General features: G+C 49.2%; 1 protein-coding gene across 1 annotated transcript in view; it reads right to left on the bottom strand.

Annotated features, from left to right (window-relative positions):
* The window catches only part of E2F3 (E2F transcription factor 3), a gene marked incomplete at both ends in the record, with an annotated part of 42,754 nt that extends 28,310 nt beyond the window's left edge, over positions 1-14,444 (bottom strand). Inside the window, one exon of the mRNA XM_081996962.1 lies at positions 14,124-14,444. Coding sequence (XP_081853088.1) covers positions 14,124-14,444 — 321 coding nt within the window. The remainder of the gene's footprint in view (positions 1-14,123) is intronic.
* Between the last annotated feature and the right edge of the window lie 544 nt (positions 14,445-14,988).

Genomic DNA, 14,988 nt, shown 5'->3' with positions numbered 1-14,988 from the left:
GTTTTCATTAGGCGCAATTCCACCCGCTTCTCGGAGATGCTAAGGTCACGCACGGAGCGAGGCTCTGGGTCTGCTGCCGTGCCGAGCGGGGCATCCCACGCGTGGGGAGAGCGCATGGCCGTGCATGGAGGGCGCGTGCCAGCATTCGCAGCCAAGGGTACGCCTCGGGGCCGGGGAGCTCACTGGGGTGAAAACTAATCGCTCGCCCAGTTGTTAGCTTTCAGCTGGAGCAGGTCCCCGGTCTGGCCAAGCGCCGACACAGGGAGGTGGTGGGAGCGCGTCAGCCGGGAGAGCAGCACGACCCTGTTCGTGGTGGCACTGACTTGGATCACCGTAAGCTGACTGTGAAGACACATCCCCAAGGTGCCTCCCAGGATGGTTCCAGGAAGTCTCCCCTGCTACAGGAAGCGTTCCTCGCAGCACAGACCCAATGCTCAATTCATCTTTTCCTTCCTACCTCAGCAGCAATTAAGGTTACCCTGACTATGAGAGGATTACATTTCATTTCCAAGAATATGCAGACAGGAAGAAGGAGGATATTTTAGTTTAAGACAAACAATTCCCATGCTGCTGAACCAAGCGGAGCTAACACATCGGTCTGGGGCACGATGGTGAGGAACAATGGGGAAGACCTTTGTCCTTCACTCACCCAATGCAGATACCCATCACGACTGGATTACTTAGTGCTTCAGTCCCTGCATGAAGCTAGTGACCATTTGAAGGATCTTGACATGGCATTTAATCCTCTTCTACATGTTATCCCTTCAGTTATAGTGAATAGTTTACCAAGCAGCACACTATTTAATAATAGCACATGACTGTTGAATTTACTATGCTGAAAGCAAGTCTTGTTATATGCCCAAAAGAGTATCTTCGAAGTGTAACAAGAAAGAAACTGGAACCATCAGTCAGTAGTATTATCACTCTGCTCTCACAGCTGGAGCTGTATCCCTCAGACACACTGCAGAAAACAGGGAGAACAAAGCTAATCAAATACTACCACCTTTCTTCCTCTCTGTTACTGCCTCTCCTAAGATTGACCACATTTGTGGTTACGTGCAGGGAGTCAAGCTTCCTATATGCAGTGTCGTTACGGTTCCAGATTTCCACTGTGGTTCAGCTGTATCACAGCTCTGGAAAGGCATACTGGCATATGCTCAAACCACTGCCTTTGCTCGTTAAGGTGAAAAAAATTCCACGTTGGGACTGTGAAAGGTTCTCACCTGAACCACCTCACTGGCAGCCCTTCTTAAAGATCTTAATACCCAACTTAAAAAAAAAAAAATCACTGTTGAATTTGGTAGTCTGGATAAAAACGCTTAGTGAAGGGACTGATGCAATTTCACCATACCAGGGGAGATGCAAGCAACTAGATAAACCAGAAAAGCAGAAGCCCAGCTCCTCAGGATCCCTCAAGGAGGACTCCTGCTCAGCCCTGACAAGCCCCAAAGCTGTACATGTACATGTCCTGTCTTTTGGACCATGCAATCAGAAGCCTTCATCAGTTCCTTTGCGATTTGAAGCTCACATCACCGAGATCAATAGTCCAATCTCAGCTGTAGCCAAGATGCTAAATGCAGCTGGCTGATCCAGTAGCAGGTCCAGCAGCTTGTCCCCTCAAGAGGTTCTCAGACAGCAGGTCTGAAGAAGCCACAATCCCCACAAACTTACAGGGACTCCAGGCATCTGCTGGTAAACACAGCTCCTCACAAAAAGAGAAGATCCTAAGTTTGTCTTGAAAAAAGGATTAGCTCATTGCAAAATGGACAGTGAAGCATGCAGATTTTTGGACCACTTTTCTGAAGAGAAAAATCGTGTCAGGATACCACAGCCGTGTGATGGTTGGTAGTCAAAGCAGACCTAAGAAATTCAGAGTTTTAGCTTCCTATTGCTTTTAGAGGTGGAGTTAAGTGGAAGCTGAAGTTTCTCCTCTCTATGCAGTCACACACACAGGAAAGAGAGCGCAACTAGTCACGGCCCTGATCAATATTTCTATTCAAAAAATTCCAGACTTACACGCATGGGGTAGAGATACATGAACAGGTGGACCCATAGTGACAGGTGCATAAAGGTCTCCCCCATGTCGGTGTACTGCCGCATCCATCCTGACCCGCGGGCCCGCCTCAGCTCGGACTAATACACCCAACAAGTTATGCTCCACATCCTTCCTCAGAGAAGAGCGGACCATGTACCCTCCCACACTCTTAATGCAAGATACTCTCCATCCAAGGGTCTAGCTGGGAGGATCACTGCTCCTGCTCCACACCGGGGCTCACACCCAGGCAGTTGTGGTGGGGCACTCCAACACAAGGCAGAGCGACTATGAGGACGAAGAGCATTGCCGCTGGCATTCAGGGAGCAGTGAAACGCTTGCAGAAGGTGTTCAGCATTACTTCACAGCAGAAGGAACAACATGTTTTTGTACAATTTGTGCAACATTAACCAAAGGGTCTGGGGCTGAATCGAGACAAAGCATCTGACACCAGCGTTTCAGGAGGCAAGCAAACCTTCCAGGACCATTACAGATGGTGGCAGGCTGGCTGTCCCTAATCTTCTAGGCATGCCATGCTTGCACGACCAGTGAAAGAGCCGGGACTGCCCTGGTGGGCAAGTACATTTGCTGGGACCTTTATGCCTCCCCTCTTGCGTCATCACACTTCCATGCGAAGTTCAAGAAGTTTAAAACTCTTCCAGATCTGTTGGCTTTTTCCATTTCAACAAGGTATTGCCATTGAACAAGTCAATAGGCAAGCTCAAGTATCTGATATTTTTAGCTAGCTATACTAGAGCATCACACAGATGCCTAGAGTTTTCTCCCTCCAAGGTCTTAAGGAGATTCCTCCCTTCTCTGTTGCCAGTTGGGCAGAGTTGGGGGGCTGCTCTTCACATGCCGAGACAATAAGCTCTTCAAACAGCTGGGAAAGCCACATTTCTCCACTTCAGATGAAGTACTAGCAACAGATATAATGCCTGCCTGGTGCAGCAGGTGCTGCTTTCTTCCCCCTTGAAGGAAGCAGGGAATTGTGTTCAAAATGGCACTGAGGCCATTGGAAGAGCTAAAGGGTAGTCGAGAACACAAAAACTAGGCAAAGCTGAAGGGGAAAACAAAAAGGCTGAAATTCTGATCCTTTCTAACTAAACATGTAATGATTCAGTAACTTCTGGTTCCCTTTGAGGCAGAAATACCTGATTTTGGCCTTTAAGGCCAAAGAAAGAGTCCATCTTAGCCTCTGCATTGCAGATGAGAACAATCACATTTTTGCTTGCTCTGACTTATTGCTAAATTGATTATTCTCCACGACTGGGAAAGAGGGAGAAAGAAGAGAGATGGTAATCGCCTTTATAAAATTCTTTAAGAGGGTAAAAGAACTGAATGCATCTTGCTTTTCCTAGCAACCCTCTCTCTTAATTCTGAAGCAAATAAACCACACTAAGGATAGTATCCTGAACATATGGCTTTCTCCGAATAAGGAGAATTTGCCTGCCTACAAGCTTTTTTTTTTTTATTAAATATGTCAGTCTCTGGAATTCCCTACACATTCCCCTTTACAGCCAAGTGGGTTTCTGCTATCCCCCATCAAAACCCACAAGAAAAGCTTTATAAGTATTAACTTACTGCTGCCCACAGAAGGCCCTACCTAAGCTTAATATCTAGCCAACAGCATGCAACCTGTTCACTACTGTTGCATTCACTTCCCACATACTCAGCAAAAGCATGATGTTACCAAGACAAGAAAAGGGAAGGACTTCAGTGCCCCAAGGCCAGCAACAGCATCTTTAGAGAATGGGTCACAGGCAAACAATGCTGGAGGTCTCCAAATGATCTTGCACCTTTCTTTACCACCTTTCTCATAAACACCTACAGAGCACATGGCTCCAAGTACAGCAACTCATGAGATGTGTTTTTATTTTGCAATTTCCTTCTCGTGCACAAGACACCCTGTTTTGCACAGTCTGGACTTCGAATGCTTCCCGGTCTTTCTGTAGAGCAAGTGAAGCAGAAGACCACTGGGAAGGATGCTGCTAACCCCTAGATCTGGAAAAGGCTTCCTGCAGGGACCTTGCAGGCTCTCAGTTGCGAAGCAGTTGCTGCGAGGGCCCTGAGAAGGGGGCAATACCCCCCGATGTTTTACTGCCCTGCCTGCAATCCAAGGTGGCAGCTGGTGGCAACGCGCAGAAGACAATCACAGAGGCTGGGCAACAGGAATGAGAGGGTAGCAAGGACACCAAAAGGCAATGGTCTGCATTTTTTTTTTTTAAGTAACAAATAAAAACAAGCAACAAAAATGTTACTACCAATTGAAATCAGAAGGGAAATGAAAGTGATTTTATAGAAAGAAGTGTGAACTGAAGTCATAGGAAAAGCCACCTGATTTTTTTCTCGATCATATGCAATTTCCCGCATTCGTTTCTGTCATCTTTGCGGTGTCAGTTTTCGAGAGAACAATTCTCAGCTCAGCACGACAGAACAGTAATACCGACGGGCATGCAGAACATTAGCATGTTATAAATAAACTGCTAATTTGAGGTGGGAAAAATCATCAAGGCAGCTCTTATGATTAAGAACCAGAGAAAGAAAATGAGCAACTTGCTTATGCTTTCAGGACACTGCTTTTTACAAAAAGAGTTTTTTCTAACCTCCAGTTCTTGGGGGGGGGGGGGGGGGAATAAACCCAGCAAAGTACCCACTGTCAAGACAAATGAAAATGCTATTATAATTTTTAAAGCCCTCCCTTTATGCCCCCACCTCGAGTAGTAAGTTGTCTGTTTCTACTAGCTTAAGAGCTTTATGCTTAAAAAGAGTACTACAGCAGAGCTGTGAAGTTTCGTCTTCCTCTCACCCAACTCGCAGTTTTACATAACTTCCAAGAGATGTTTTCAGGCTACAGACACCGCGCAGCCAAAAAAAAAAAGTGCAGAACTATTATACAGCAATTTGGATCTGGGTTACTTGGATAAAAGTCTTACCATGAAAAGTAAAACTTTATTCTGCTGAGCTGACGGCCAAGATTATTCGTGCTTGTGATAGCTCTGATCACCACCCTCCGTCTGCCCCGCGCGGGGTTCCCTTCCCACCCCGTCCCCAGTCTGCGAGGACAGATAACACCCCGCCGCGGCACGGCTGCCACCTCGGGTATTATTTCTGTACCACTCCAGCATTGTCGCTCTTTACCAGCGTGCCACTTGCTAAGCATTATAATAAAAAATTCTGCGAATATCTATGTTCGCCACGAGCGGGGATAATGGCCTCATTGCAATAGCCTTGATAAAAGCTCCAACAAGACAGCTTTCAGATATCGCTACACAAAAGCCTTCTGTGAGAGCTGTAACCAACATCAATTCCCACTATGCGAAGACATTAGACAAAGTGTGAACTAGCTTACTGTACGGGGACAAAAAACTGACTGTCAATGTGTGGGACCAACGCTGTCTAAAAACACAACGCTGGCAAGGCAAAATAACACCAGCATATATACATGGTAATTGCCATTTAATTCCAGAGTTAGCAGCACAAGCAAACAAGTACTGAAGGCACTATTAGATTACTAGCATCATTCAAGACATCATAATTCCATGTAATTCCATTTCTAGCATCTCTGGTTGGAAAAAATAACTTTAAAACCAGCAGATGTTAAAAAAGCTCAAGCACAGGGTGAAGGAAATCCCAGTTTCCATTACAGAGGTAGTCAGAGAACGCAGCAAACCCTTCAGACCCACTCCTTGAAACATGTATTTTCCAGTACACGGTATACAATCTGATACACACAAACCACCATGCCACCTACTGTACAAGACAAAACCCTTTCTGCACATCATTTGATAATTTTACATACTTATCTACTCACACTGTGGTAGCTCCCCAAAAGCCAGAAGCCTACTGCCAACATAAATGGACTGCACCAATGTAAGTGCCAGGCCAAGAGGTCACTTTTTTACCTTCAGACCTGAAATTTGCCAGATGACACCTCTTAAGTGGGAGTCTAAGTAGAAGGGATGCAAGCAAGTCTACATTTCAGTAGTTTGTTTCTGAAAACCATGCAAGGCAAATTTGAAAGCTAAGTTTTGTACAGAGCGTAGTACACTCACTCTACAGAGAAGTGTTTCACTAAAGTTATATCTGCGTAAAAATCATTACATCCTACAGTGCAGATTCAGTGTCTTGCAGATAAAAATTCTAGCTGTTACTGCACTCCAATCTTCATAGGATTTTGTAACTAACAGGTAGAACCAAAATTAAGAGAAAGTCATATTTAGCGAGAACTAGTAGAGTAGATCGATAAGCCTGACAGGATATATAAGAATTCGATTCTTGCTCTGCATGGGGGACCATTGAGACCTAAACCAGAGACTTTTAATGTCACCTTAATTAACAAGCAAGGAAGTTTGCCAATGAGTTTCTCCCCCTCCCCAGCTTTCTAGCAGTAAGTTATGCAATATGCAACAACCTTTGAACCAACAGCTGTACAACAACCACATAAAAAAAAAAGAACCAATACCCCCCCAAAAACCCCAACAGAACAGCATTGTAAAGATCAAGTCTTTCAAGAAGGTCATTAATGAAAACTACTTCTAGAATCTATGCATACGTTAACCAACACACACATACTACAACTTGGAACAGGAACACTGAAGCAGCCAAGGCTAAGCAGACACCTCTTGTTATCCAGTTTCCCAGTACAATTTATTTTTAACCAAAAATAATTGTTTAGATATTTTCTACAAGTTTTTATACATCTTTGCAAAACAACTAGTAGCTTGCAATGTCTATGTGATGGACTATAAAATCCTGTTGTAAAGATACAGAAATGAAAGCCAAAATAACAGCAGTCTCTGCTTTTAATAGTGGCTTGTTCATAAAAGCTTGAGATACCAAGGTCCCAATATCTACAGCTACAGCTGAATATCAGATGAAGCACCCAGTATCTTCCTAAAGAGTGGGTCCTAAATCCTTGAAGTGGGTCACCCGAAAATGCCATCAGCCTTCAGCAGTGGATATTTCTGGGCCTAGATACAGCCACATACAGGTTGGATGAAAACTTGAAAGTAGATGCAGGTGATCAAATTAAGTCTCCTACTTAAAGTGACAAAACAGGACACTAGTTCTACCTCCAGAGGTAGGAATAAATGAAATCCATACTTGCCCTGCTAACTCAGCGCAGTCACAGAAAAAGACGCCTGGCTGATTCCGAAAAGGTGATCTTCAATGCTCCACCTTTCCTTCCTGCTTAGTCCTAGGCAAAAGATGTTTGACACAAAGGCCTGAAAGCTGCAGGGCACGCACAGGCAGTGGTGACAGAGTTTGCGTGTTAGTTTTCACGCTATAACAGGTCAACAACTGTTCACATTCATAAGGAGGACAGGAGAGACAACACATGCCATTAACCTTAGGCAAGTTCAGCACGCAAACAACTACCAACACATTTGCGATGTATCCACATATGTATAAAAGGGAGGCTAAAATGCTTGAAGAACGCTCCTGCCATGTAACAGAGGCCATTTTCAGTATGCTCCGGCTTCATCAACATCTAGTCAAACTCCTGCCTTCTCCCTTCACAGGGCTCGCAGACGGAAATATCTAGCGCAGCTCACATTGAGCCCACAAGGCATTAAGGACTCCACGAATGCCATGAGATCCAGCAAATAGCAGCACCATCCAAGCAGACAGCATAGTACTTCCGGAGACACCCATGCCAGGCATAGCGCTTCCAAGTGTGGTTTTGGACCAACTTGCTTGAGGAAAACAGAAGTGAAATAGTTCCCTTTTAAAGATGTGATAAATTGGGCAATTTTGCCAAGTCTGTCTTCAAACCGAAGACAGAACTGAAATTGAAACAGAGTCCAAATACTTCGGCAGCAGCACCTCAAGCACTGCAGCAGCCCAGTCCCGGAGGTGCTGGCAGCCTCCCTCCCACCGCTCACCGCTGCCCCGGGGGCACGTGGAGGGGGTTTCTTCTCCCTACAGCAGCAAACACAATTCTTCCCTCGAAAAGTGAAGTAACACAGGAAGCGATTATCTCTGCCAGCCAAAACAAAAGTCCAACTTAGTCATTTATAAGGGGGAGAGTTGCCACCGCATATACACACTCAGCACTGCAAATAATCTCGTTTATAGCTGGCAGAGTGTAAAGCCCAGAGATTTTGTTACACTAAGAGCAGCTTTCCATCTGCTGAAGCCTCACTCTGGGCATAGCTAGATCTACCATCAGTGCAAGAAGCCCACCAGAACTGCAGTCACGGTCTCCAACCCATCTTTAGTGGGCAGCTCCTCCATAAGCCATTCAAGCCCAAGCCTCCCACCCCTCCACACCAGCACCAGGAGCAATTCTGCCACCAGAGCCATGGCCATCAGCCCAGCACACACCTTCAGAAGCGAAGCCTGAAGGTTTGAAAGGTGTCATACTTGACCTATGGGCCCCGCACAGGGCAGGGGCTCTGAAGGGGAACGGTGCTACTTTGTTTTCCTTTTTGCAACCTCCACTTTGTATGAGCTGTTCCTAGAGCACTCAGGCACACTTGGCCCCTCTGCTCCACACTTCCCATTTCCCATCCCAGGCCAGGTGAAGACCTTGTGAAACAAGCTGGCTCTGAAGGGGTGGGTCCACAATGTCTTCAAAACGTCTTTTGAAGCCACCAGTCCCCAAAAGCTTGGCAAGTCAAAACTCACAACTAACAGAAATGTTTGTTTTCAAGGATCATGCGATTCTTTTATAAAAGGACACCTCTATTTTAACATTAATGGTGTTCATTTCAGGAGAAATTAAATTAAATTCTTCGGCTTGGAGAAGACAACTGAGGACAGAAGACAAATGTATCAAACTGTGTTGAGAAACATATACAAGAAAATAATTTTCCCCTACCACATCTAGGATCACCCAATGACAATATAGACAGCAAGTTCAAAAAGAAAGAAAAAAAAAGGGCAAAAAATTATTTTTTTCTTCCATACATAACTAAATCATAGGTAGAACTTATTGCTACATAAGGTCAGAACTACTAGATTCAAACAGGGATCCAACAAAAATCCAGGGCCAGTAGTAGCTATAAAAGTCATTGTAACCCCTGACCAAGCAAGTGCTCTCTCAAAGCAAGTAGGAGAAGGGCTGTCCTGTGCAAGCCCTCTTCTTCTGTTCCTTCCTCAAATATTTGCCACAGTCATAGTCAGAGAAGTAGTGGGAGAACCTTTTATCTCGCAACATACAGCTGTCTCTAAGTCTAAATATATTTTTTTAAATGCTCGCACACACTCGTAAGTGAGCACTCTGTAAAAATTAACAAGCAGCACCAACATACCTAGGATAAAATGAGGGGAAAGAAAATGCCTTTAATTGCTCCATCAGCTGAAGCAGCCTCTACAGAAGAATAAACTGGCCCTAAAGTGACCCATACCCCGCGTTTGGCCAGCAGGCTTGGTGGTGCAAGGAAGATACCTTCACGGTAAGAACAGGCAAGACCAACTTCTGAAAACCAAGGCTTGGTGAGCCAATTTAACACCTCAACACCACTGCATGGGAAAGCTCCTGGCTCCTTTCTTCATCTCACTCATCCTATCTTGGGCCTAATACCTACTGAATGCCAGACCTAATGCTCATCAGACTCAGCCGTTTTACCTTGTTAAAGCAGCAAACGCAGCAGCACAGCTGGATGCTCCCCAAGCGCAGAGGCGGGGGAAGAGCACTGCCTGGCTGGGGCAGGGCAAAGGAGATGCTACAGAGGAGATAGATGGTGAGGGAGATGCAAGCCTACTCCTTCCAGCCACAGTAAAGCCTCCGAGTGGCTCAGCTGCTCATGGAAACCTGCCAGAAGCCCTTATCATGGAGCTACCACCCTTCAGAGGTTCTGGTGCAGACGGAGCCACACCAGCATAGCTGGACTCTGTGTGAGGATGGCGAAGCCACCCTCAGCAAGCACAGCAAGCTACAGGCTATTCCTGTACGGTTTTGTTAGGATGCCTGCTTTCCACCAGACACTTGTTGGCATGGTTAGGGCAATCAGGATTTATACCTCTTTTAACTCTCCTCAGACAGCTGTGCCAAAGGACCATGTGGTACCTCCTTGGGCTCAGGAGCAGTCTGCTGCAGGAGGAGATGGATTTAAACCAAAGAAACTCCCTTAAATGCTATCCAAAAACCAAAGGCCACAGGCTCCCGCTAGCATTCATTCCTAGTAACACAAACTATCAGGTAAAGAAATACAAAACCAGCTATGAATATGAAAACACCTGTGTCTTCATCACAGACAAACCTTTTTATTCCTGCAAAATAAAGAAAAGCTCCTAGTTACTCACCCACTTCCTTCATGCAACTCACAGGTTTTTCGCCCGTACCTTAAATCCTTGTTCAGTATCTAAGTCCTATTCGGCCTGCTCCTTTACCTGACATCTAGGAGAAAGATTGTGCGTTACCCCACTTTTCCTCCCCTTCCAGCTATGACGCGCTGAGAAGGAGGGAGGAAGAGGTGCTCTCTAAACCACCAGAAAAATGAGAGAGGTGCTAAGTATTCAGTTTGGAAACGTAAATCCTCCCGCCCCCTTCTGAAGTATGCCAAACCAGCCTCTCCACAGCTCATGTCATCTAAAGGCCACAGGAGTTCTCTAAAGATATTCTTGTTAAGAGGATTTAGCCCCTTTTAAAAAGGACTTAACATGTGGGTGGTGTCTCCATTTAAGCATTTTCTCATGGCTAAGAAAATGGCCCTCTTCTTAAAGGCTTATCTTTATAACCCAAAGACAGTAAGAAATTCGCCACTATTTGAATCAGAAACATTTTGAGCAGCTTGCTTTTATAGCAGTCTCATTTTTAATTACTCAGATTTGCAAAATGGTAGTGACTTTCTCACACCAAGCCAGAAGCCAACACCAGTGAGAAGGCTTTTGGGGTACGTCGTCAAACTTTAATTTCCCCCACATTTTCATGAGGGACTGAGTTGATGCACAAGCTCGCTGCCACAAAAACGGCACAGTGTCACAACCCCGTGGCCTCTCCCCAGCCACTGCCTTCTCTTGCACTTACCAGACCTTCCATTAGCTGGCTCAACCTGGCCGCACAGCAGAAAAACCTTTATTTACTTATTTTGGTCAGGGTTAATTTTTCCTCTTGGGAAGCCTGAGCTTCCAGAAGGGACGAAGGGAAGCGGCACCAGGCCCCGGCAGGGTGCCAGGGAGGGCACAGGACCACCTGCCCCTCGCAGCAGCACGCACCCCGTCTCCAGAGGCTCAGGCTTCCCAGGAGCACAAGCTGATGGTTGCTTTGCAAGGGTTAATTCTTCATTACCACTTGCCTTTAAGCCATGGCTGGAGTTCAGATCTGCCCAGTAACACTTTCTATTAACTCCACAGGAATGGTAAAAAAGCTCCTCAAGTTGAAAGGGCAGGCAACCCGGGTCACAGCCTCCCAAAACCCTGGCTCACCGGGCTGCGAAAGGCGGGTTCACAACCCTCCGCAGGAGCCGCCACGACAGAGCAAGGAGCAGGTTTTGGGCAGTATTGAGACACCTGCTTGGGAGATGGAGGAGTGCAAACTCTGCCTGTTGTTAGGGGCTCGGCCACCTTTCAAGGCTTTTCCAGCACGGTCGCACTTACACAACCACAGATAAAGTAACTAACAAATTCCCGGGGGGGGAAGCAGCTTACTTTGGCAAAAAAACAACAGTTTTTATTTTGCTAGTATAGTCAAGCACTTCCCTGAACAGCCTCAACTATACTGTTGTACTGACTTTTCCACTTATACCATAGTTTATATTTGGAAGTGATGGGTGGGTTGCCAGCACAGTTACATCTGCAAAGAGAGAGTATTTTCATAACCCTAACCAGCGCAGGTGTGCTGGCCAAATTTTAGGCTTATTCCTACAGTCTTTTGCATAGCAGGGCCTTGTTTTCAGCTGGGGGGGGTGTCTCAGTCTCCATGCACGACTTGCAACTCAACTAATCAAGCGCTAAATTTATATTGGTGCTGCTCGCCTGAGCTCGCTGCCTCAACTACCCAGCATTTTCTTGCTCCTCTTACCAGGCTTTGGTATTAATTTCTCAAAAATGCTCAGCTAGGAGCCAACTGGGAAAATACCCTCACCTCCCAGCCCCAGAAAATCCTCTGCGAGTTTTGGGAAAAACTAGGTTTTCCTAGTTTGCGGAGCAGAAAGGCAAGGCAGAGCACTAGGGCGCTTCAGACTTATTTCCCGAAAAGATGGGTCTGCAGCAAACCAGTGTGGCTCCAAGAGGGACACGGACGTGAGCACGGCTGTCAGGGCAGAGCAGGATGCACAGCCCCTTTCCTGGCGCCTGCCATGGGTGGCTTATCGCCCTGGGAGGGTGCCAGCCCCAGCCTATAGATACTACCAGCCTGACCACTCTCTTCCTCTCCCCATCCCACATCTCTCCCCAAAGTGAACACAGGGGCTGCGGGTATACAACAAACCCACTTAACTTGTGTGGGGATCTTTTTTGCAGGTGGGGCCCAAAATTGCATTCCTGCTTCCAAACCTTTAAGGGGAGGCGGGGGTAGAGGCCTTCCTAGACTTTTATGGCCAGGAGTTTCTCCCATTAGAGGGGTGAACACTATACAAAAAAAAAAAAGGCACTAAATTCATATTTAATGGTCTTGTAGCACCCATTAAGGAGAAATTTTAGGAGTCCCCTATGACACCAACATCCCTCCCACAAAGCTGAAAAAGCCTGTAAAATTCTCCCAGAATCATCCCATTACATATGGTCCTCTTTGTATTTGCTTAAGACCACCTTCTAGAAAGCAAACCTTCGCCTCAGACAGCCAAATATTTACCAAGCGGCTTGAACCAGCCTTGCTTGACACCAATCACCACCCTTAGGATATGCTGAAGACCAGCAGCACCAGAAAAAAAAAAAAAATCTTTTCATAGCAAAGATGCTTATTTAAAAAAAAAACCAAACACAAAACACAACAACTTTGGATGTCTGGGAGGGATTTGACGAGCCTTGAAACTTCCACCGCTACCTCAGCAACGAACACCTGCAAAAAACCCACGCCAAAGGCAGCTCCTGCCATCCCCACGGTCTCCGAAGACACAAACGCTGTTCCCAAGCTCTTGCAAAAGTATTTCAGAATTACAGCAGCACCCGATACCTGGACCATCACCGACTAGATGTGGGGAAAAAAGCGAGGGGGGGTTTAAACCCCCTTTTTCCTGGGCAGAGGAGCACCGGGGTGGGAGGGAGTTTGGCCATCCCACGCCGCCGGGCGGGGGTCCTGGGCGACGGGGAAGGGGGGGGCTCACCTGCTCACGGGCAGGTGAGCCCCCCCCACCCCCGTCGCCCACGATCCCCGCCCGGCGGGGATGCCCTTCGCCCTCCCCCCGTTCTCTAACTCGGCAGAGCCCACGAGGGCCAAGCGCGGACCCGAAAACACGGAGGACAAAGAAAACCTCACAAGTGGGGGGGAAACAGAAATTGGGGGGGGGGGGGCAGGGGAGGAGACGGAAATCTTAGCGGGGCGGGGAACAGAATTTGAGGGGTGGTGTCGATGGGCGCCGCCGCCCTACGAGTCACTGACCTGCTGCAGGGGCATTTTCGAGAGCGGCGGGGGCCGGGGGCGACCGGCCGGCGGTCGGGCTGTCCCAGGCCAGAGGGAGGAGGAGGAGGAGGAGGAGGGAGGAGGAGGAAGCGGCGTCCCCCTCCCCGCCCGCCCCGGCTCCCAGTCACAGCCGCGGCCTCCGCGCACGTGTGCCAGACGTCACCGGCGGCTCCGGGGGTGAAGCGGAGACACCGGCGGGGCACGGCCCGGCCCGGCCCCCCGACCCGGGGCTGGGGGGGCAGGGAAGGAGGGGAAGGAGCCCTTCCCCGCCGCCACCGGCTTCTCGCTTTTTGCACCCGTGCGGCGGATTATTATTTTTTGTTGTTGTTGTTCTTTCCTTTTTTTTCTTTTTCTCCTTTTAAATAAGACCCGGTAGCGGGGGGTGGGAAGGAGGCAGGAAAGTTTATTGCAACAAAGCGCTGCCTCCGCCTTTCCTGCCCTCTCCCCCCCCCCCCCCCGCCTTCTCGCCTCCCCAACCCGCCCGCCCGCGCCCGGACGGCGGCGGGGAGAGGGCCTGCCTTGGCGCTGATCCCCCACCGTCCCCTTCACCCTCCCGCGGGGACGGGGGAAACAAAAAATTACCGGGGGGCGGCCTCCGCCTCCGCCGAGAGCGGGCTGCAGCAGCGCCGTCCTGCCGGCGGGTCCGTGGGGGGTGCAGTACAGCGAGCTGCCAGCGGGCTGGCCCCCATCCGCCGCCGGGGCAAAGGCACCGGGAGCCTGGGAAGCGGCGACGGCGGAGGAGGAGACAACACAGGGCGCCCCCGCCGCCGCGCCGGTGCTGCGGATCTGGATGAAGGTGCCGGCGGCAAAGCGGGCCGGGAAGCCGGCGGGGGCTGCTCTGGAGTCCGTGGACGGTGCGGGCGGCGGCGCTGCCGGGGCCGGCGGCTGGAGTCCCCTTCTCATCCTTCCCTCCGGGTCTGTCCCCGCAGCCGCGTCTCCTCCTCCCCCCCGTCCCTCCCCCCCCGGCCTTCCCAGCTCCTTTCCTCCTCGATGCCGAGGCCCCGCGCAAAATACTGGGGGCTGCGGGTGCCGGGGGGCCCCGGCGGCAGGATGCGGGGCGCCGGGGGGGGACGGAGGCAGCGGGGCGGGCAGATGCGGCGGATGGAGCGGGGCCGCTCCCGCTGTGTGGGGCCGGCTGGAAAATGGCTCCAGGAAGCGGCGGCTGCTGACAATGAATGAAGGGAAAGGAGACGGGTTACGCGCCAAGGGCCTCCCGCGAAACTCGGATTTCCCGCCCTCTTTTCAAACTAAATTTGCATGGCCCCGCCCCCGGGGCGCGCCCCGCCCGCCGCGCCGCCTAATTGGCCCCCACCGCCCTCCCCGCCGTCCAACGGGGGGCCGCCTCCCCGCCCCTCTCCCTTCCCACTGGTCCACCACCTCCCGGCGCGGCTGCGATTTGCATACCGCCCGCCGATTGGCTGCGGGGGCGAGGCTGGGGGATTCCCCC

The sequence above is a fragment of the Phaethon aethereus genome, assembly GCF_964289735.1.
Source record: "Phaethon aethereus genome assembly, chromosome: 2".
NCBI lineage: Eukaryota > Metazoa > Chordata > Aves > Phaethontiformes > Phaethontidae > Phaethon > Phaethon aethereus.
Note: the sequence above shows the minus strand (reverse complement) of the source record. Positions and strands in the feature narration are given on the sequence as shown.